Below are 23,977 nucleotides of genomic sequence, written 5' to 3' on the forward strand. Positions count from 1 at the left end.
ATTTTCACCTACATTTGATGGCCTTCGGAATATTTTCTGCTTTTTTGAGGTCCTGGGTCAAAGCAAGGTGATGGATCCTCGATTGCTCCTGTCTGCAAGGTTTGTGCATCTTTTTATTCTCAGCACCATCGACCACAGCATTCTCTTAAATAGACTAGGAAACTATGTTGGTATTAGTGGATATGCCTTAGCGTGGTTTAAACTGTATTTATTTGACCCCCATCAGTTTGTAGCAGTAAATGAGAAGGTATCATATTGTTCCCAAGTGTACCTCAAGACTTAGTATAGGACGGGTACTTTTCACACTTTAGCTTTCACTGTTATGCTGATGATATTCAGCTCTATATTTCTTTGTGGCCCGGTGATAGGGGACACACCAAACTGAGAAACTAACAGAATGTATAGTCAATAAAAAAAAACCTGGATGATGAGTAACTTCTTAAAGCTAAATTATCAGACCCAAAAACCCAACATATAATAAACTAGAACTGTCTAGCACTTGATGGTTGTTCTGTTAATTCTTCTTTATCAGTTAGAAACCTAAGTGTACTGTTTGATGACAATCTTTGGTTTAAAAACCATGCTTCTAGCATCTGTTTTTCCATCTCAAAAATATATCCAAATTAAGATGTATGCTCACACCAATACGCATCTATCACAAGATGACCTTCATCGGAGACCAGAACACCTAGATGAGCACAATCTGACATAGCTGTGCTTAAACTTGAACTGGAAGTTAAGTGCTGGGCGTCCGGCACCCAACTGAGCCTGCTTTCTCTCAGGTTTTTTTCCTCATTCTCTCACAGAGAGTTTTGGTTCCTTGCCGCTGTCGCCTCTGGCTTGCTTCGTTGGGGACACTTAACTTCTAGCGATTATCGTTCATTTGATTACAGAGACCATGTCTGCATTTAATAAACAAGTAAATTATCACTTCATAAATACATGAGTAACAGCATCATGAAGCAGGACACATTAAATACGCTCTGCCTGTCTATAAACCTAAGCTGTGATTTGTGAGAAATGAATGCACTGGCTTTGAAGATTTCATTGACATGTGCTAAAGATGACTGTAAAGCAGGGTTGATGTTATATAAGAACATGGTGTTATCGTGCAGAGTGCTTGCAACCTCCACAAGCGGAGGATTTAATCTGATGTGAAGGGAGAGGAGGGACTTGCGTCGAGTGTAGTGTTGGTATATCTGATTCATCCAAATGATTCGGTTCGTTCGAACGGATAAGTTTTGCTATACCGGTTCTTTGAAGTCGACGGTCAAAAAACGGTTCCCAGTTTAGTGAACTGGTGTTGCATCGTGACCATTTTTTGCGGGTACATTAAAGTTTTACTTTTTAAAATACGGTGGTGTATTTTATGTTTTTCTTTATTTAGAATAGCTTGGTGAGACGTGTTGTCTCGGCTTGTTTTTTTTTTTTTTTTTTTTTTTTTATAGGCAGAAGAGATTAAAGGCACATAATACTTAATAAAAACACCAGTCAGTTTTGGTTTCCTGGTCAAGTGTCTTGTTTTCCCATAGATAGACCACTTTAATGCCATCCAGTTATAAGGCTGCGATATTATTCCTTTATGCAAAATATAATATTCTTAGCACAACACGCACAGTTCCACTACGTTTGACAAAAAGCATACATTTAGGGAGTAAATTATTAGCCAGTATCGCACAGGCAACGAATTAATTCAAGAACGCTTGCGTCGATTCGACCGAGTCGTTAAAAAGAACCGAATCAAAAGAAGATTCATTCGAGAAACGGAGCTCGCCATTGAAGGCTTCAGTGAGAGGAAGCGAGTGATGTACGAAGCTTTCTGGATAAAGCACTGGCTGAAATATGGATCATTATATAATTTTCCTGCGATTCTCTTAAGAGGCTGGGGAAATTAGGATATTAATCTGTCCGTCTCCTTTCAGTCCGAATCAATTTTGCGCAACATGGATGCGCTGAGTTTTGCCGTGACGATCTTCTGGTTTGCGCTCATCGTGGGGAACAGAAGGAGCAGGTAAGATGCGTGTGTCCTTCACGCAGTGTGAAAACTGTTCTTAACACGATCTATTCAACTGCTACGTGCTCGAAAGAAAGCTTTATTGATTGTCAAACCGTTTGGAAATGTGTGAGAAATCTTTACCGAACAAGCTTTAAACAGTAAATGAATGCGTTTGAGAATTTCAGCTGGTCTGTGAGCATCCATCATCCTCTCTTTCCAGTGATGGATTAAGCTGATATTTTCCAGCGAGGCTTAGAATTGATGCGTTTTACGCTTCTCTTTTCAACAAGAAGGAGCCTGTCCGGCGCTGTGTGACGAATTTAATGTTCAACGCAGATCAGAAGATAGATTCATCCAAAAGCGTTCATTCTCATGGATATCATGGATATGGTGTCATTATGTAGATGCTGCCGCACACATTCACACACACCCTGTGCTTGTTTCTCTCATTCTCGTTGTTGCCTGGAAATGGGTCAGATTTTCATGGACGTGTTTTTTTTATTTAGAAATATGTTTTGCTGGTGGTACACAGGTGTAAGGAATATTCTATCATAAACGTTTATACGTTTCAGTGGATCATACGGTTTTAAAATACGCATATTTCATCAAATATGGGTCAAAATGGGTTTTCAAGCATCACGACAATAAGAGTTAACATTCCAACCCCATTTTTCATTTTTTACATATTTTTTATTGAATAATATAATTTCATCCACATGGTATTTGACGTTTTGCAAGTTGACATTTGCATTCTATTTATCTATATATCATTTTCTACATTGATTTGATGCGGACACTAATAAGGGATGTCTTGTCCTTGACCCATATACACCTGCTTGTTGTTCAGTTCACATGCTGTTCATAAACACATCAACACTCTTCTGCCCTTTGTGTACATATGAGCTTGTACAGCATGGGATTAGTTTTGGGGATGAATCTGTATGTGAAATTTAGGATTTGACAGAGGTTTGTAAGTGGAACAAGACTAGACTTTTGCCTTGTACAAGAGGTTGGCTTTTACAAAATAATTAGTTCAATTGATGTACAATCTCAGTTTATTTTATGTGATTTGAAAAGACAGAAAGAGAAGTAGCAAGCCAGTTTTCATTTGGTGTTTCTCTTGGACATACATGTTGTTGTTTTTCTAAGAGAGATTGTGAAGGGGTTGTGTGTTTTCTACCTGTGAATGCTAATTTAAAGCAAATTAAAATCCACTAGCAGTTCCACAATGGTTTTGACATCCATGGAGGAGTAGGGCTAACTCAAGCTGAGCCTGAGCCAGGTTCTTTATGTTAAGAGGAACTAACAGTTTCACCTGCCATCTTTGTGTCCTCAACCCTCCCAGGCCTCCGCCTCCATCTTCAGCCCAGACAGCAGCCTCAATACCATTTGCATTTGATAATGTCTGTATTATGAGTAGTTCAATATATATATCCTGTTGTGATTCAGTTGTGAGAGGACATCCAGCAGCATGACATCACGACAGCCGTACACACTCTGCACCGTCATGCGTGTGATTACATACTGACTTGAGGTTTTATGCAACAGGTTTAAAGGCCCGGAAGCTCACATGACTCCTCTGTGTTCAGCAATTCATCTGTGGGTCAGGAGCCACAAAGCTCCCAGGGAGAGTGGAGGCTGCTTGGGCAGAGCGGGTACCCACTGAGGGCATATTCACCCCGTGGCTAATCCTATGAAGAACAGGGAGGCCGATTTCAACGAGGCACACCATGTTGCGTGTAGTTTTGTCGGATGTACAACAGGGAGGTGGAAGGAAGCTGCACTTTCTAGCTATTTAAGCCCAGCGGTGGTCTACTGTTTGCTCCAAAAACGTGCTATGCAGTAATAATAGTAACAGCTATGCTGCACAACATTGCAGTCGCATACTTAACAAGGATGAAGATGAAGAGGTGGGGGAATGAAGATGCCAACCAAGAAATGCCCAATACATGGCTGGTTTTCGTGCACATCAGCAAGACATTTTTTTTTTAATTCCTAATTTTTTAGTCTTTGAAGCATAGTTGATACTTGTTTTAGAATTTTTTTGTTCAGTCATTTAATTTATATGTGTGTTTAAATTTAAAGTAAAGTGGCCAACTTAGTACAGTCAAAACCTTACATTATAATCAAATTGCGCTTGTATGAAGTTGAAGGTGTAGTTTGCTGATTGTTCTGAAAGTAAGCTCTTAACATGCAGTAACACAGAAACAACAGCTGAGAAGGGAGGTCAATTAAGCAGAGGAACTCTCGAAAGCTGCCCATCTTAATTTAATTCACCCAGCTCAAGCCTAAGGAATTTATGAGCAGCCTACCGAAGAGAGCTTACAAGGTGCTAAAAGCCTCAGGAACTAGCATCTCAGGCTACTACCCTAATTATTAGGGGACCTTTTACATCCTTACCCTTATGCTGGGCACTCACTGCACAATTTTAGCCTTGATTTTTACTCACTGACAGTTTGCCATGTAACCTTTATCACCCGTGTTCACTAGGACATTACCTTCACTAAACCAAACCTACACAATCCAGGTGAAATCAGCATCCACATATAGTGAATTTAGGTAAAGAGGTTCAGAGCTAGTGGTTATTTTGTTGACAAACATCCAGTGCCTTAAATTTTATGTGAGCGGCTCTTGGTAGCTAGCACAACGTGGTCGTGACGTGTTCTCTGATGAGTGTATGTTTGTTTAAGACGAGCAATGCTAGGTGCGCAGTGGAGAAACTAGCACATGATTCACAGAGCAGCGGCACGTACATAAGGTTCAGTTGCAATAAATTGTGAGCACAACAACAGCCAAGAGTTCATTAATAATTGTATAGCGTGAACAGATAAACAAGTATCTTAGTGTCATTGATTCCTAAGTATTTTAAATTTAAAAGATAAGGCTTCAGAAGATTGTTTTTCAGCTGGGTCGTTAACAGGACAGCACATTTTTTCCAGAGCAGAGAATATTATAGGAACTGTCTTAGATGGATTGTCTTAATGTATAATAATGAATCATGCTGAGAAAGCCTAGGTTTATGAAGTAATTGACAAAGGTTAACACAAAGTGCACTGGAGATACAGTAGCAAGCAGCCCTGCAGTTATGACACATTAACTTAAAATAGTTATAGTCTATATTGAAGCCATAGGGTATGCATAAAAGAGTATCTATGAAATGAATGTGGAGAAGAGATAATCCCACCCCACTAGTGACAGTATTTCAGATTGAGACCTTGATGTAGAGTACTTTGTTATATTGAATAATCTGTAATAATTGAGAACCATTTGTTTATTTAATGAAACCAGTCTGGTCTTCAAGAATTATTGTTGGGAGCAAAGTTTTCTCATCTTTTGTGGCTTTTTTCCTTTTTTTTAATGCAGTAAAGAATCACTCAACATCTCTGGGTGAAGACCCAGTCCTAACGGTTCATCTAAAAGATATTTTATATTGTCACAAAATGTAATGTGGACTACCTTTATTTCCAGTTTTATAAAATGACTTCTTGTACTGTTGATTAGTGTTGAATTCCGTCATTGATTCCCCAAAGTCAAGGGCAAATGCTGCCCCACAACCAATTCTACAGATTTCATTGATTATGTCAATCACAGGGCACTTGTTGCATAACAGTGCAAAGGAAATGAACTTTAACCCAGTAAATCACTGCAACATCTTTTCCATGTGTTCCCCTTCTCCTTTACATTGTATCTCAGCGTTTTTCTCTGTTTGCCCATTGCTGCTTTTACTTGTTCCCCTTGTTAACTTTCTCAGTTTTGTTCCTTTAGCCACCTTTTCACCTTTCAATGCAATAATGAGTGTTTGAAAATTGATACAATGAGGTGGCACTATTCAAACCATTGAACATTAAATGAGATCTAAACATGTAAATACATGAACAAATTACTTTCAGCAGACAATAAATAACGTCAAATATTACTCTTGATATTCTTACAGGATTTAATGATTTCCAGGAATTTATTGTTTATTAAATTGAAAGGGCTGTATTTGCTCTCTTTCTCATAGTCAGATAAAACTGAACTAAAAAGAGCTTTGTCACTGGATGCTTTAAGAAGGAGCGCATAAAGGGGTAACGATGAAGAGTAACACACATGTGATGTGTTTCCATGTTTCATGGGGACATTCTATAGACATAATGTTTTTTATACTGTACAGACTGTATGTGTTATTGCCCTACACCAACCATACACATAAACCTCCTTACAGGAAGCTACAGGCATTTTTAGATTATCCAAAAAAAAGCCTAAAAAATGGGGACCTAAAAACTGTCCTCAAAAGGTCAAAATTGACTGGTATTCCTATCCTTGTAGAGAAATTTGGTCCAGACAACTCTCAATGGGATCAAACTTATAATGAAGGACAGAAATCTAGGTCACACAAGGGCAATCAGAACACACACAAAACAAGCACTTGTGACGCCAATGTCTCATTAAAATTGCAAGTGATATGCTAAAATAGGGTTTAAAGGAACACATTCAGTCAAACTGACAAATGAATATTATTTTCAGCGCAATTATTAATTGAAATTATGTTTCATTTACACTATAAAGTTCAGCCGTTTTTTAAAATGCAATATAAAAAAGGTGTATATTCCCATGGTCGGTTCTGTTAATTGAATTTGTCCTTTATGTCTGTTTAGCATAAATTACTGTCATTATTACCTCCTTAGCTTCTTGATTGATTGCCCCAAGTCTATGCCTGTATGTTCTATTTTAAACCATTCTGGGTTTCTGTGTTTTATCCTGTTTTCCTCGACACCATTTCAGTCCATCGGTCCTGCATTCAGGACTACTTCCAACCAAATATGTCCCCGTAATATATATTGTGACGGGCGTCCCGAGCTACCATCAGCGTTGCCCTGGGAATAAACCACCATCACCTGGGAAAGCCACTAATCACGGACTCGCGCGCACCTGGAGCTCGTTTGCCGGTGGCCAGATAAGCCACGTCAGGCTCGCACTCCAGTGAGCTACGACACTCCTACATGCTGTCTCTGACTGTTATCTCTTTTGTATCTTCTAGAAGCCAGTCCTTGAACCGCGACACGGAGCTAATTTCCCAAGAATCACCGTTGCCGCACTCACCGACTGCACCCAGAGCACCGAGCACCCAGAAGATAACGCCACTGACAGCGGTTGTGCACCGGCTCACCATTCACCTATCACCTATATATTGTTAAATGGGTTCAAACGCCTCTGTTTGTGCTGTGCTTCATCCGCCCGTGACAAGTGGTGGAGAATGCGGGCATGTTGAAGCACTCACAAACACGTTGAAAAAATAAGAAAACGAAAAACGCGCGGACGCCATTTTGTTTAAAGGGCACCTACCCGACTCATCTTTTTTCTTCTTGTCCCCCTCCAGCTAAGCGCTCGCGGCCGGCCAGGAGATGGAGGAGCTGCTACAGCAACTCACAGAGGTGTCCCTTCGACAGCAGCAGATCGTAGAACACCTGGCGAACCGACAAGGGCAGCTCGAGCAGGAGCTCGCTGCCCAGGGTTATCGCGCCCGCCGTGCCCGATCCCCGCATTCAAGCAGCGCAACTCCTTCCAAAAATGACCAGCTATGGCGACCCAGAGATTTTTTTACAGATTGAGAATGTCGCCGCCACGGAAGGATGGATCGCCAAGAGTGGGCACGCAGCGGCTGGCCCCGCTGCTAACTGGAGAAGCGCAGCGCGCTTCTTATGCCATGCCGGCTGACCTGGCTGCCAACTATAGCGACCTGAAAGCGGGAGATCCTCGGAAGGGTCGGTCTATCTCCGATCACGCGCAGCCCAGGGTTCTTTGACTGGGCGTTCCAACCACGCCGACGGCCCGGGCTCAAGTCGCCGAGCTCACCCGTCTAGCCCAACATTGGCTACTGGATCAGGACCGACCCCGGCCAGATCGTCGAGAGGGTGGTCATCGACCGGCTCTTGCGGGCTCTTCCCGATCCTACCGCCAGGCGGTCGGCATGCGCAATCCCGGACGTCCTCGGAGTTAGTGGAAGCGGTCGAGCTGGCTGAAGCGGCACTCAAGAGGAAGCCGGGAGCGAGCGCCACCTTTTCCCGGAGGGCACCCCAGGAGCAGCGCGCGCGGAGGGCACCTGGCGGCCAGTAGAGCGGGCGGCGGGCCTGCAGTAAAGGACGAACCCATGCCCACGGAAGCTTCTACCACCCCAGCTCGGGAACCCAGGCCTGGCTAGCGGGCTGTGGGTTACACCAGGAGGTGCCCCACGAGCGCCGGCCGTCCCCATCGCCTTAAGCGGGCGCAAGTTAAACGCCGTCCTGGACTCTGGCAGCGTTGTCAGCCTGGTCAGTCCCGCCTGCTACCTCCCGTTCCACGCCCGAAAACGCCTGCCGATAACCTGTGTCCATGGGGACACCAAGAAAGTCTCGACCCGCTGGGTCAAAATAACCACAGCAGGTGGAAGCTGGAACCTGGAGGTAGGCCTCGTCCAAGACCTACCGGTGCCGGTGATCCTCGGGCGGGACTGGCGGGCTTCCCGGAGGCTCTCAAGAACGCTGCCGGGCCGACAGCACACCAAAGCCGCCGAGAGAAGAAGAGAGGCCCGCCGCCAGACTGCACTCATGACCTCCGACAGCGGGAGAGATGGTGAGTCCCCTCCTAACGCGCTAACGTATTCTTTGATGTGTTTCAGCAGGTTACTGGAGGGGGCTCATTCGTCGGCTCAACGGGACGATGATAGGCTAAAACACTGCTGGGATCAAGTGCGCTTCCTCGAGGAGAGGAAGTCGGCCCAGCCCCATCCTCTCCGCACTTCATCGTGGAGAAACGGTTTGCTCTACTGTGTTGCCCAGCGAAGGGGGGAGGAAAAGCGTCTGTTGGTGGTCCCAAAGTCAAAGGTGGACACAATATTGGAACTGGCCCACGCCCATCCATTGGCGGGACACTTAGGGGTCGCCAACACCACCCAAAGGATCCGGGACCGTTTCCACTGGCCGGGGCTGGATGGAGACGTACGAAACTTTTGCCAGGCTTGCCCTGAATGCCAGCGTACGTCGCCCCGGCCTCCTCCCCCCAGTCCGCTTATACCACTTCCTATCATCGAGGTGCCCTTCGAGCGCATCGGGATGGATCTGGTAGGGCCGCTGCCAAAGTCTGCCCGGGGCCACGAACATATTCTGGTGATTGTCGATTACGCCACCCGGTATCCAGAAGCTATCCCTCTCCGAAGGGCTACCGCCAAGGCCATCGCCCAAGAACTCTTCCTCCTCTCCACCCGTGTCGGCATCCCCAGCGAGATTCTGACCGACCAAGGCACCCCGTTCATGTCCCGTGTGATGGCCGACCTCTGCCGGCTGCTGAAGATTCATCAGCTGCGCACCTCTGTCTACCATCCCCAGACCCGACGGCCTGGTCGAAAGATTCAATCAGACCCTCAAGCGGATGCTTGGCGGGTGACGGCCGAGGATCGCAGAGAGACTGGGACTTACTTCTCCCATACGTCCTCTTCGGGATTCGAGAGGTGCCCCAGGCCTCCACTGGGTTCACACCATTTGAACTGCTGTTTGGCCGTCAGCCCGAGGCCTGCTGGATGTCGCCAGGAGGCCTGGGAACAGCAGCAGCAGCCGCGACCCAGAGGTCGGTCGTCGAACACGTCCAGGCCATGCGGGACCGGATCGAACGGGTGATGCCCTGGTACGGGAACACATGACGGAGGCCCAGAGAGCTCAGCAACGCCACTACAACCGCCCCGCCCAGCCGCGAGAATTCCAAGTCGGCGGCATCGGGTCATGGTTCTGGTCCCCACCCAGGCCTGCAAGTTTCTGGCCACGTGGCAGGGACCGCACACCGTACTGGAACGGCTGGGCCCAGTAAACTATAAAGTCAGGCAACCCGACCGACGCCGACCTGAGCAGATCTACCATGTCAATTTGCTGAAGAAATGGGTGGGGACCAGGAGAACCTAGCGCCCTCACCACCCAGGAAGCCCCGGTCGCGTCGACATGAGCGTCATGCTGTCTCCGCCCAGAAGTCAGACATCAAACATCTGGTCGGTCAGTTCTCGGATGTGTTCTCGCCATCGCCCGGGCAGACCCACATCCTACAGCACGACATCAAAACTCCTCCCGGCATCATAGTAAAACAGCGGCCCTACCGTATCCCTGAGGCTCGTCGGCGGGCTATAGAGGAGGAAATCCAACAAATGCTGAAGTTGGGGTAATTGAGCCATCTACCAGCCCGTGGTCCAGCCCGATCGTCCTGGTCCCCAAGCCTGACGGCTCGCTCCGCTTCTGCAACGACTTCCGGCGGCTCAACCAGGTCTCTGAGTTCGATGGCTACCCGATGCCCCGTGTGGACGAACTGCTAGATCGCCTGGGGAGGGCCCGGTACATCTCAACACTGGACCTCACCAAAGGCTTTTGGCAAGTCCCCCTAACCGACGAAGCAAAGCCCAAAACGGCCTTCTCAACCCCCGGTGGCCACTGGCAGTACCGGACCCTCCCTTCGGGCTACACGGGCACCCGCCACGTTCCAACGGCTCATGGACATTCTCCGGCCTCACCAACACTATGCCGCCTATCTGGATGATGTGGTGGTTCACTCTGAGACCTGGGAAGAACACCTAGAGCGCCTCGGAGCGGTGCTGCGGGATCTCCGACGGGCTGGACTCACCGCCAACCCCAGGAAATGTCACCTGGCGCTCACGAGGCCAAGTACCTGGGATACCGCGTTGGCCGGGCCTAATCCAACCCCAAGAACAGAAGGTCACGGCCGTCCGGGAGGCTCCTCGTCCAACCACGAAGTCCCAGGCACGCCTTTCTGGGGTTGGCCGGATACTACCGATGTTTTATCCCCAACTTCTCCTCTATAGCCGCCCCTCTGACAGACCTGACCAGGAAGGGGCAGCCCGAGAGGATACCCTGGAGCCCCGCTGCGGAGGAGGCCTTCACCCGGATCAAGGAAGTCCTGACTTCAAGCCCGGTTCTGCGAGCCCCGGACCGGTTGCCCCTTCCTCCTGCAAACGGATGCTTCCGACGTGGGTCTGGGAGCTGTCCTGTCCCAGGTCCAGGCAGGTGAGGAGCATCCCGTACTCTTCATCAGCAGGAAGCTGAACCCAGCCGAGAGGAACTACGCAGCGGTGGAGAAGGAGGCCCTGGCCATCAGGTGGGCAGTCCTGGAGCTGCGTTACTACCTTCTGGGCCGGCGGTTCACCCTGCTGACCGACCATGCACCCCTTCAATGGATGTCCCGGGCCAAGGACACCAATGCCAGGGTGACCCGCTGGTTCCTCGCGCTCCAGGACTTCCACTTTGATGTGAAACACCGCGCTGGAACCGCCAACGGGAACGCCGACGGACTCTCCCGGCTGTGGTCAGCTTTTGCAGGTCTGTCAGGGGTCACTCCCCGCCCACCCCCAGTATCCCCCTTGATCTCATCTGTTTTCTCCGCCAGGACCAGGACAGCGCTTGGGGGGGGGAGTGTGACGGGCGTCCCGAGCTACCATCAGCGTTGCCCTGGGAATAAACCACCATCACCTGGGAAAGCCACTAATCACCGGACTCGCCGCACCTGGAGCTCGTTTGCCGGTGGCCAGATAAGCCACGTCAGGCTCGCACTCCAGTGAGCTACGACACTCCTACATGCTGTCTCTGACTGTTATCTCTTTTGTATCTTCTAGAAGCCAGTCCTTGAACCGCGACACGGAGCTAATTCCCCCAAGAATCACCGTTGCCGTACTCACCGACTGCACCCAGAGCACCGAGCACCCAGAAGATAACGCCACTGACAGCGGTTGTGCACCGGCTCACCATTCACCTATCACCTATATATTGTTAAATAAACGCGCCCTCCGGGGTTCAAACGCCTCTGTTTGTGCTGTGCTTCATCCGCCCCGTGACAATATCAATATAAAAGTGCAATTACACACATCTACATCTGCATCTATTGTGCAGTTTTTGAAAGAGAAAGTGAGGACCATGTGTTTGTTGTGTCCCTGCAGGGCCATGCTGAGTGATATTGGTGATTACGTTGGTACAGACGTTGAAATATCCTGGTTGCCTAATCTGGATGATTTAATGAAAGGTTACGCTCGAAACTTTCGCCCAGGCATCGGAGGTGAGGTTTAAATGTGCACTTTACACCACACTGCTTAAACACCTGCGGTCACTTTTAGCTTTGTTTCTCACAGCACATCCCACAGCAAGCGCTCCAGTTTCCACAGTCTATTTTTAGAGTATTGCAATTAGCCCACGTATATTTGAAACATATCATAAGAAACAAACTTGTGAGAAGCATTGATACGTAACTATCTTACTCAGCAGGTCAATGGTTGTACTCTGCAGACCGGTTTTTATTTATGAAACTGTATAAATGTATAATTGATTATAATGAATGAGTCATTATAATTTGGGTTACAATTTATTTACATTGATGTTCATTATTTTTAAATGCTTTTCTAAGAGAAAACATACTAATCGCACACATATGTTGTACACCAACTTTTTTGCTTTTTCTTCATGCAAAATAAAATGGTGAATTTGTCAACCATGTCTTACACTTCTCTCTTCTCACACTGTCTAATATACTGTGTAATTAAATATTTATAGAATTAATAAAAAAAAATCTACGGTCACATTCACAGCTTTTTCTTTTTTCATACGTCTCCTCAGGACCTCCTGTGAATGTGGCCATGGCCATTGAAGTAGCCAGCATCGATCACATCTCAGAAGCCAACATGGTAAGGTGTTGGATATCACCCTATGTGTTATTCGTTTGATTTGTATTGTTGTTGTACTGGAAAACAATCATATTTTCATCATTAAACCTATTTTTTATTTCTTTCTAAATGGAGCGGATTCAGTTCCAGCGTAATTCATAAAATAAACAGCAAGAGTAAATCTAAATTCACCATTGAGGGAAAACTTTCAAATAAATGTAAAAATTACTGGACACGTAAGAAACAACAATACATTTCAGTGTTAATATAAACACTACGCTCAGTTGTAAAAATGCAGGAAGTAAATTTGGTAAATATACAAATGTAGAAGTCACAAGGATGCTAAGTTTTCTAAGCAGATGGTATTCCACAGTATGTGGTCCACTGACTTTTAATAAAGCTTTTGTTTGAACAAGTAAGTGCAATATCGTTAAAATCTATTACCTTTTATCACAGAGTGGTCTGAAACTCACTTCCAGAGGGGCAGCAACAGAGCTTAACTCCAACCAGTTCCAAAAGAAGAGTTCCCTAAAACAAGATGTTTACAGAAACCTGACCCTCCAACACACTAGAACTTGCAAAACCATACACTAGTTGTGAGCCATTGACTAGTAAAGGTGCAAACATTAGCTTTTGAAATGTCAATTATAATACTGAAAGTATTTAAAAATGATATACATTTTTCGATTACAATTATATACATATATATATTATTTATTTATATATATATATATATATATATATATATATAGATATATATATATATATATAGAGAGAGAGAAAGACCTTCACCAATCACTGAAGTGATTTCTGAATCATGTTCACCGCTCTGTACTCTCATAAACAAATTAGGGTGGACTTCAGTCAATTCATTCTTCAACACTGACGACTAATCTGAACTCTCTTTGGCCAGAAATGTGTATATTTGGTTATAATGTTAAATTCTTCGAATGGATTAGTAGATCTAAATGTCTTTAAAGATCTAAAATCTTACTTTAATCGTAATCAAATTAGTTTGATTGAACAGGGGCTTATTTTGCCCATTTTTTTTTTAATTGGGGAGCATTGTTTAGGCTTTTTTGCCCCAAGCCCTCATTAATGTCTAACCCTGTAGGATATAAAATAAGGCTGGACCAACTCAACTAAGATCAAAGCAGCATGACAGAGATAAATAAGACGCTAAATATGATGATCTCGCTGCTAAAATTTTAATACACGCCTGGAAATATACTGTAGGTCATATAAAAATGATGACAGTTATGTTAATTAATTATATAAAAATATGCTAATAATATGCATGCTAATAAGCAACTAGAAGATCAGAGATCAGAGTCTGGGATTTTAGAGACGCCGTTCTCTACATTTCTTCTGGATTTAATCTGTCTCAGTTTTTCCTGTTTCTTCATGTGATTTCAGATTGGATGATGATCAAATCAGATCTCTGTGTGGAGCAAACAGAGAGAACATTTTTGAAAATCCTCTAAGAATCCTATAATTAAAGAGACGATTAATGGCTGTGGCAAACAAAATTGATCTTAAATTCTTTCAGTTGGTGCACTCCTACAATAAACCTCTCTTTGTCTCAAGACAAGCCATGATCAGAATTAATGCAAGAGAATTTTTCTATATGCATAAACTCTTGTCCTTCGCTAACAGAATTCATCCGATATGTTGCCTTTATACACTCTAGAAAACACAGGGTTATGTTTTAAATCCAACTGTTGGGTTGTTTTTGTGTGACCCAGCTGTTGGGTTAGTTGCTGGGTTAATCTCACTGACCATCAAACGATACACCCGTCCCCCTCCCTCTGATGAAATAACCCAGCTCTCAGTGGAAGCGGGGGCTTTTCCTTCATCTCAGGAGAGAGCAAGTCCTCAGCGCTGACGATCCTCTGGACTTCCTTAATAAGGTTCGTGTACATCTTATTGTATTATTCTACTAAGCTTTTATTTTGCTGTAAATGATTTTATTTCACACAATGCAACATACAGATAGCGCTTCTGATTTATTTTAGATGTTAAAATGTTCTGTTCTCTGTACTGTTTATTTATAAACAGGTTATGAAGTCGGATGAAACGCGAGTCTGGTAGCGGTCTCAGGTCTGCAGGTCACCCCGAAGGAGAGCAGCCTATCGCCAGCTCAGATTTCACTCACACCATTTCGGTTAAAAGGGAAAACAGAGAACAGTTTAATACACTTTCTAAAATGCTTGTTAAAGGAGTTAAATAACTTGAAAACTAAGCTGTGTAATTTAGTTTGTCATATTTTTTCACATATTAATAAATGTTCACATTTCGATTATTACAGTTGTCTCTAGTAATTCTGTGTCTGCTTTTTAATTTCCATCCGATTTTTGGGTTCATTTTAAGCTAGCAATTATAATTTTCCATTAATATTTGATTTAATTAAAACAACCCAGCATGTTAGGTCAAATATTTAACCCAACTGGATGGGTTCAAATAATCAAACGCTAGGTTTGTCCATATCTGACCCAGCACTGGCTTACCAAAACAGTTTTTTAGAGTGTATGATACATATGGGTTCACGTTAATGACAATTGAAAGTCTTTATTAAAGCTCCTGGTTTAAGCAAGCCAAAAGATCACAGTGGCACTTTGCAAAACGTCAGTAATTGGTCTTTTTTGTAAGCTCTCAAACCCGCAGGATGTTTTAACGGTTCAGTGAATTAGTTGTCAAAAGATTAAAATTGATTTCTCATGACTCCTTTAAAGAGAAAGGCAGAGCAACATAACACATCCAGTAAAGAATTGTCCTGATCTTGTTATGAGGGTATGAGTTGAAAGCCTGAATTATGTGCATGTTCCAGGCTAAAGCTCATCAGTAGACTTTGCTCCATCATTTATTATTAAATGGCATATGTGTGTTTATTATATGTGCTGTTTAATTTTTCACAGTCCTTTAAAATATTAGAATGAATGCATGCTAATAAGCAACTAGTTAGTAGTGAATAGTGTTCCCTAATCTAAAGTGTCACCAATACTTTAAAACAAAATGTTAACACGTGATAATGATTTAATGAGAACGGGGCTTTGCTGTCAAAGTTCTAAAACGTTTATAAATGATTTTAATTCTGATTAAGTTATTGTAAAAGGCTGTATGAGTGCACACATTCGGTCACATACTATGTCACGGAGCACACCAAAACAAAGGTGAAGATAGTGATAAGCAGACTTGAATGAATCTACAGATAGGACATTTTCAAGCTATGAAGGTTGTGGAAAGACATAACATTGACAAGACAGACAGAAACTTAAATACACAGACCAAACGAGGATAATTAACATGTCACGGTTGTGTGGTAAGCACGAGAGCACACAACGAGATTAAATGAAAATAAAAGGGTTTAATTCCAAAATGGCAAAATAAAGGATATACAGACAGGCAGGCAGGTCGAACAGGCAGGCAGGATAAACACAGGTACAGACATCGGGTAAGGACCTTGACGCTCGGACCAACAGAACTCAAAACACAGGACTTAAATACACAGGGTAATTGATGAGACACAGCTGATGACAATAACATAATTAACACAGAGGGAAGGCAGGGCACAGGGAGCACATGGCACGAAACGAAAACATAAACACAGAGTCCGGGGAACGTGACATTACCCCCTCCCGGAAGGTGCGTCCTCGCACCTAAAGGGTAACAAACAAAAACAAACAAAAACCAAAATGACTAAGATTTGGGGATACCGGGTCTTGGGAGGAGGTTGTGGTGGAGGACGGATCCCCAGGAGTGGGCAGGCAGAAGGCAGAAGGGTCCAAGGAGGTGTAGACGGAGGGAGGAGCCAGGGAGGAGACAGGAGGAGTCCGGAGCAGGAGGAGATCCAGAGCCCAGCTATGGTGGTCCACGGTGGAGCCGACGGAGGGAGGAGCCATGGAGGAGGAGCAGCCATCGACTCCATGGGGCCGACCGACGGCGGCGGAGCAGGTGGTGGAGGAGACTGAGGCGGAGACGGAGAGCCGAAGAGCCAGGGTGACGTCGAGGCGCTGGAGGTCCAAGGCGACGCCGCAGGCTTCGGCGACTGACACGGAGACGGGGGACAGGAAGGACGCGGCGGAGCCAGAGCGATTGAGGACTGAGGTGAAGCCGGAGGGAAGGAGGAGCCTGACAGAGCCGGTGGGATGGAGGGACGAGGTGAAGCCGGAGGAGAGGAATCCCGAGGCGACGGATGGTCGACGACAGACCAAGGCGGAGCCGGAGGGACGATGGAGCCTGGTGAAGCTGGTGGACTGACGGACCACGGTGGAGAGGAGGAGCTAGGAGCCCAGGGGAGCCGGCGGGTCTCACGAGCCGAGGAGGAGTCTGGGTCTCGGAGGCAGGGCGGCGAGGCGAGGATCCTTCAACCTCGGCGGCGATGGAGACCGGCAGACCCGTGGCGAGCTCTGGATGGTGAGCTGAGGGTGAGCGCAGGGGCTGCTGGGATCCATCGGTGGCGTATGACCAGGGTGGGAGGAGGGAAAACTGGAAGCGCCGAGGCGCGGGCACGGAGGCGCGCGTGGCGCGGGCGGGAGGAGGCGCACGTGGCGCGGGCACGGAGAGGCGCACGTGGCGCGGGCACGGAGGGCGCGCACGTGGGCGCGGGCACTGGAACTGGAGGAGCGCGCGTGGCGCGGGCACTGGAACGGGACGGAGCGCACGTGGCGCGGGCACTGGAACGGGGCGGAGCGCGCGCGTGGCGCGGGCACTGGAACGGGGCGGCTGGGCGGAACCAGCGGGCTAACGGGGCGGCTGGGCGGAACCAGCGGGCTAACGGGACGGCTGGGCGGAACCAGCGGGCTAACGGGACGGCTGGGCGGAACCAGCGGGCTAACGGGACGGCTGGGCGGAACCAGCGGGCTTACTGGGTAGCTGAACGGGAACAGGAACTCAGGATACAGGGGAGGTGCCCAGTCTAAGTCCAAGTCCAAGTCTACATCATCCAGCTCCCTTTGCAGATCCAGCAGCCCCAGGTGGATGATCAGCTCATCCTCAGCCGATGTGTAGTGGGCGGAGCTCCACTCCGCGCTCTCCTCGCGCAGTCGGCTGTCTCCACCGCGCGGGAGCTCCGTTGCTGGCTCGCGCACCTGGTCTGACGATCACGGCTCGGGTCCTGTTACGCTCCACGGCTCTGTCGCTCTCTCTGGCGATGGGTCCGTGGTCGCGCTCGACTCCGCCCCCGTGTTAGCGGTGGGCTCAGGCTGGGGCTCGACCATGCGGTGAAGGGCTGAGCTAGGCTCTGGATCTGGAGTGGGGCTGGTGTCGTTGTCCTCAGGCGCAACCATCATGGTTGATTTGCAGGACACCAGCACCCACTCGACGTATGCGGCGAGGCTCTCTCGAGGACCGCTCCCGGACAGCTGCGCTTGGCTGGAGGTGTTAAGTCCGCGGAAATAGATTTCGAGCAGAGAGCAGTCGGGTAGCGGAGTCGTTGGCCAGTTCGAGGAATAGTTCTGTATAGTCCTCGAGAGAGCAATCCCCCTGCTCCAGCAGGCGGATGAGGAAGTTTGGATCTTTAAACTGGGCAAACATGGCAAACAAAACAAGAAAAATAAGGGGGAAAATACGCCGCTATTTACACTTTGTAGGTCCGAGCGTTCTGTCACGGTTGTGTGGTAAGCACGAGAGCACACAACGAGATTAAATGAAAATAAAAGGGTTTAATTCCAAAATGGCAAAATAAAGGATATACAGACAGGCAGGCAGGTCGAACAGGCAGGCAGGATAAACACAGGTACAGACATCGGGTAAGGACCTTGACGCTCGGACCAACAGAACTCAAAACACAGGACTTAAATACACAGGGTAATTGACGAGACACAGCTGATGACAATAACATAATTAACACAGAGGGAAGGCAGGGCACAGGGAGCACATGGCACGAAACGAAAACATAAACACAGAGTCCGGGGAACGTGACATAACAAGACACACTTGAATAGAACGACATAATCACATCAATAACTATGAAAACAATGCAAAGTCCAAACTAGAAACCGTAACTCATGCAGTCTATTCCAGAGAACTGCTCGCAGGGATATTATGAAACTTGGTAGAAGTATATACTGAATAATAAATTTAAGTCTCTAACTCAAACCTTTTAGCACTACCATGATATGATATGATAATCCGGTTGATCAGTCAATCTATTTTCAGGCCATACCAGCAAATGTTGTGAATGTTGACCAAACCATTATTACAGTGGTCAACATTTGAAGAGGATCAAAAATGTTCATCATAGTTGTCCTAAGTCAAGAATGGTCCTTGTTTTGGTTCATCAGATGTATTTGATGCTTTCACCAACTTGATGGTATTATACCAAAGTGTGTGCCCTTGTCACGCCACACTGACCACAGCACATGAATGTATTTCAAAATTAATCATTCATAGTATTATCTATAATAATTATTGATTTGTAACATGTTTTAAGAGAAAGCACGGCACCCAATATCAACGATCAAACCGTTGTAATGCATTGACTTAAAAGTACAATTGTCTGTAAATCTGTACTGTACACAACAACACTCCTCTCAGAAACACAGAAACTAAACAGATGTAAATGTCTTGTTTGTGTCATTTTGTTTTGCCAGGAATACACCATGACAGTATTTCTGCGGCAGAGTTGGAGAGATGATCGTCTCTCGTACAACCACACAAACAAAACTCTCGGCCTGGACAGCCGCTTTGTGGACAAACTCTGGTTACCAGACACATTCATAGTTAATGCCAAATCAGCCTGGTTTCACGACGTCACTGTGGAGAACAAACTCATACGTCTGCAGCCTGATGGAGTCGTTCTCTACAGTAGTCGGTACGTGGGTATGCTTTAAGTGCATTTTAAAAGAGTTTGTAATTTTGCATTGGCGATAAGGTTAAAGGACTTTGGGCAGCAGAGGAAAGGAGGAATGTTGAGAGGTCATGATAAAGTGAAGAATACTTAAAGGCATGTGCTTTATTAACAAGGTTCGGGAGGAGCACGGTCAGATAATCTGTCAGCTCGTTTAGCTCATTTCACCAACACAAAATATGAAGACATCGACATCATTATTTTCGAAGCATCATATCATTTATTTTCCAGTTTTAAGACATGATCACAGGGGGATCATTTATTCTCTGCGACCTGCTCTATGGACAAAATGTTTATTTCCCTTTCAGAATTACATCTACGGTTGCATGCGACATGGACCTCACAAAATACCCCATGGATGAACAGGAATGCATGCTAGACTTGGAAAGCTGTGAGTAAAGGGAAAGCTCATAACTTGCATCTCTCTCTTGCATTTACAGTGTTTCAACTTCATGAGCAATTTCATGGTTCCTGCACAAAACCCACACCACGATATTGATGCCTGGGACTATACTTCACAAAAATCACATATTTTCCTTTTCCTGTTGGTGGTTTTGCAGATGGCTACTCTTCAGAAGATATTGTGTATCACTGGTCAGAGAGTCAGAAACTCATTCACGGTCTGGACAAACTGGAGCTGTCCCAGTTCACAATCACAGATTACCGCTTTGTCACAGAGATGATGAACTTTAAATCCGGTGAGGCTTTTCAGCGGCACTGATACATAAAAACATCATTGCTAATGCTGCTGCTGCTGCTGCAACTGTTGTTTTCATTTTTAATTACTATTTTGTTAACTCAGGAATCATATTACATATTTTCAAAGCAAATATTGTCATTTTTCAAACAGCGGGGAGATTTCCACGTCTCAGCTTGCGCTTTCAACTAAGGCGTAACCGAGGAGTTTACATCATCCAGTCCTACATGCCCTCGATCTTACTGGTTGCTATGTCATGGGTTTCATTCTGGATCAGCCAATCAGCGGTGCCCGCAAGAGTGTCTTTAGGTCGGTAAAATGTACACTTCACTATATGCGCGTGTGTCTTATATTCTAAATTATACTAGATATTCTCAATATATTGCACGTTTAAATTAACAAATTTGTACGTTTGAACGATTAATAGGTGAACACTTTATTTTGATATTACAAGTTTTTTACTTCACAACTACATACCAGCTACCAGTTATTAAGAGTTTTAGTAGACTGTCTGATGAAAATCCACTTTATATCCCCAACAGATATACTACTGGCTATAAGTAACTTTATAATTACATGTCAACCCTCACACACACACACACACACACACACACACAACTGAACCTGACAAGTTGAAGGAATATTTCCATGTTCCCTTTAACCCTTAGGAATCACAACGGTGCTCACAATGACAACGCTGATGGTCAGTGCTCGCTCATCTTTGCCCCGTGCTTCTGCTATCAAAGCTCTGGATGTATACTTCTGGATCTGCTACGTCTTTGTGTTCGCTGCCTTGATTGAGTACGCTTTTGCTCACTACAATGCAGACTACAGCAAGAAGGAGAAAGCCAAAGTCAAGACGAATAAGAGTGCAGAGGTACCATAAGATGATGAATTTTGCAAAGAGTGGTGAAACTGTGTGCTATAACAAACATACATATACTCTAAAATCTGAAGTAGGGTCAATTCAGGTAAATTGAAGATTGGTAACACTTTATTTTATTGTTATATCTATTAGTTGCTTAATAGCATGCATAGGACTGGGTGACAGTTTATAGATGGACTCATAGACTAAGGCTGGTAGGGCAGATGGTTACATGGACACACTTAACAAAACGTGACAATCAGATGGTTTCTGAATCTTCTCTCTGGCAGTGACAGGGTTCACTGGACAAACATGGAGTGCATTTGTAGATTCAAAGTTTCCATCAAATTCAGCGGGGGACTAGGACCATTAGGACAATTCAAAGACAAATGGTGGAAGAGACATATTTGTGGAGACAACACAGGTAGATCTTTTAAGTTTGGTGTCATAGGTGACAGACAGGAATTATTGAGCTTTGATTGGCAGTGGATTGGCCAGATAGACAAATAATTCAAACAAAACCTGATCTGATTTTTTGACAGAAATTGGTGAGACTCTGAGAGAGTCAAAGTAAAGTGACAGGTGATGGGTGGGTGTCTCACTGACTGTAGGTTGTTCACAGAGAGGCTTGCTGACTGACATGGGCAGAACACACAGAGATTGACCAGACAGACAGCTCAAAATCACATCATCATATTACTAGAGTCAAGACAGTTAGACATTTCATAATCAGACAACAGGGCTGCTTCAGAACAGGGCGAGTGCTCATTAATGACCTCCTTGGCCAGGACAGAACAAGGCAGGAGATCAAACTACGAATGGTTCCGTAGAGTAGCTATAGCTGGAAGAGTGATATACGCTAAACAATACTCGCCGTGGAATAGAGGGATAAATTGTTATTTAAAGTGTGTGAGTGGTTGAATGCAGGTGAGCATGTGATGAGTGCAATCAGGTGTGTGTGTGTGTGTGTGTCTGTGTGTCATCAGTGCAATGGATGATGGGAATTGAAGTCCGAAATGAAATACAACAGTGGTGTGGTGCAAGAGTCAATGTGGTGGTGAGTGGACTGAAGTTTGTGGACCAGATTTGTTCCAAATAAAAGTTTATTCTAATTAAAATATTACAGCTGCACCTTAAAGTTAATAAAAGGTGCTAAATAAATAAATGACAAGTTTAACAAAAACTGAATTTACCTGATTTATGTCATGATAGAATGGCCTTATTTTTTATTAAATGTTAAGTAATTTTCAGTGAGTGACTTTTTTTCTCCTCCTGTTCTTTTGCAGTCCATGGTAAAGAACGGAAAACAGGCCATGGTTTTGTTTTCTCTCTCTGTGGCCGGCATGAACCAGGGCCTCCTCGTCTCAAACCGGCAGAACAGGGCCCAGCGGACCACTGACGCTCCTGGAGATCCACATGAAGACACAGAGGTCCGTGGCTCTCAGTCCCGTCGGACACAGAAGGAAAGCAGTGAAGAGAAGAAATGCTGCAAGTGCAAACCTATCGACGCCGACACCATCGACATCTACGCCCGAGCTGTCTTCCCTTTCACCTTTGCTGTGGTAAATGTCATCTACTGGGTGGCATATACAATGTAAATGATTCATTTTCAAATTTTGAGCTCTGCATGTACATAAATATTTGGATTATTAACAGTTATAAAGATATAAAGTAGTCTTTTAGAATATGTTATATGCATTATGTTACATTTTTTGTTTTGGAAGAAGAGGGGCCTGTTGCATTAAAAGACCGGTACATACCTCTGCATCTTTACATTTCCTTATTGCTTTTTTGCTCTTTCATAATATGTGCACCAGAATAGCCTTCTAAGTACTGGTATGAATGAACTAAAGAAGAAATTTATACTGCTTTGTAAATTAATCTTTTTTTTCGTTCATTTTTTCCTCAAAGAAATGTGGCATTGTCAGACATAACTGTTAAAATGGACTGGTGGAAATATATCTGTGTGTTTCTTGCAACTTAATGTTGTTCTCAAATAAAATTCAAAGATGTCGGAATTATTATTAACATACAAATGAGATATTTTCTGTATGCATTCTCTTACATATTGTCTTTATCTTAACGTTATTATTCTCGCAGCAATGGGGTTTAAATATAAGCAGAAACCGCTATGTGTTTACGTATGAGCCATAGGAACCTTGCCCATAATTAATGATGGTTGTAATGACTGTAGTGACTTATTTCTAAGCACTTCATCCCTTTCGATATCTTTAGTTTAGCCTTTTTGTCAGAGGCGGCTTTAATTCTGCTATAGTTCTGAAGTGCCACAACAACATTTACGATTGTCATGACAATCAGCCCATTGTTTTTGTGCATGAAAATAGACATGTGATGCATTTTTTCCTGCTTTTTTGTAAATATATTAATGCCAACATTAATCTACCTTACCTATGTGGTAAGTCTGTGAGGGCCCTGGGCACCAGGATAAAGACATGACAATGCTGATAAATAAAAAACTGTTCTTGTCACCCAAGATTGGAGTGTCTAGAGATTGTATTGGAAAATGCCTATGAACTAGTATTAATAATAACTCCAACATATGCTTGTGCTTGTTTCTGGTCCACGTTCCAACACTGTTAGGGCTGATGCACAAGGCAGGACTATTCAATTTTGTTTAATTAAACATATCAGGGCTGAATTTGTAAGTAGTTGTAAGCCTAAAATGATCGTATAACCTTTGCCACCACTATGATCCACTTGATTAAGGTTTGTGATGCTTTTGAGAAAAGCAGTCCAGAACCATTTCATCAAGGTTCTCATGATTACTTGATCATTACAGGCCCATACGTTTGATTATGGTTAACTAAACGTTTAACTACGTTTGTAATTGTAAACCAATATTTAACAAAAGTACAACACTTTTCCATGTAAACATCTCCGTTAATCCAGTT

General features: G+C 44.8%; 1 protein-coding gene across 3 annotated transcripts; it reads left to right on the forward strand.

The window, feature by feature from the left end:
* The first annotated feature begins 1,762 nt into the window (after positions 1–1,762).
* Positions 1,763–23,559, forward strand: gabrd (gamma-aminobutyric acid type A receptor subunit delta). 3 transcript variants are annotated; one of them, XM_043232039.1, is made up of 10 exons: positions 1,763–2,011; positions 11,619–11,731; positions 11,940–12,055; positions 12,610–12,677; positions 19,247–19,467; positions 19,812–19,894; positions 20,064–20,201; positions 20,354–20,509; positions 20,869–21,077; positions 22,352–23,559. In XM_043232039.1, the coding sequence occupies exons 3-10, from the start codon at positions 11,944–11,946 to the stop codon at positions 22,661–22,663; spliced, it is 1,299 nt and encodes a 432-aa protein (XP_043087974.1). In that variant the 5' UTR covers positions 1,763–2,011; positions 11,619–11,731; positions 11,940–11,943; the 3' UTR covers positions 22,664–23,559. The 3 variants fall into 3 exon arrangements, with proteins under 3 accessions (XP_043087974.1, XP_043087972.1, XP_043087973.1); XM_043232037.1 differs by lacking the exon at positions 11,619–11,731; XM_043232038.1 differs by lacking the exon at positions 1,763–2,011 and having other exon boundaries at positions 10,946–11,731.
* Positions 23,560–23,977: the final 418 nt, after the last annotated feature.

Source organism: Puntigrus tetrazona, unplaced genomic scaffold (genome assembly GCF_018831695.1).
Source record: "Puntigrus tetrazona isolate hp1 unplaced genomic scaffold, ASM1883169v1 S000000495, whole genome shotgun sequence".
Lineage (NCBI taxonomy): Eukaryota > Metazoa > Chordata > Actinopteri > Cypriniformes > Cyprinidae > Puntigrus > Puntigrus tetrazona.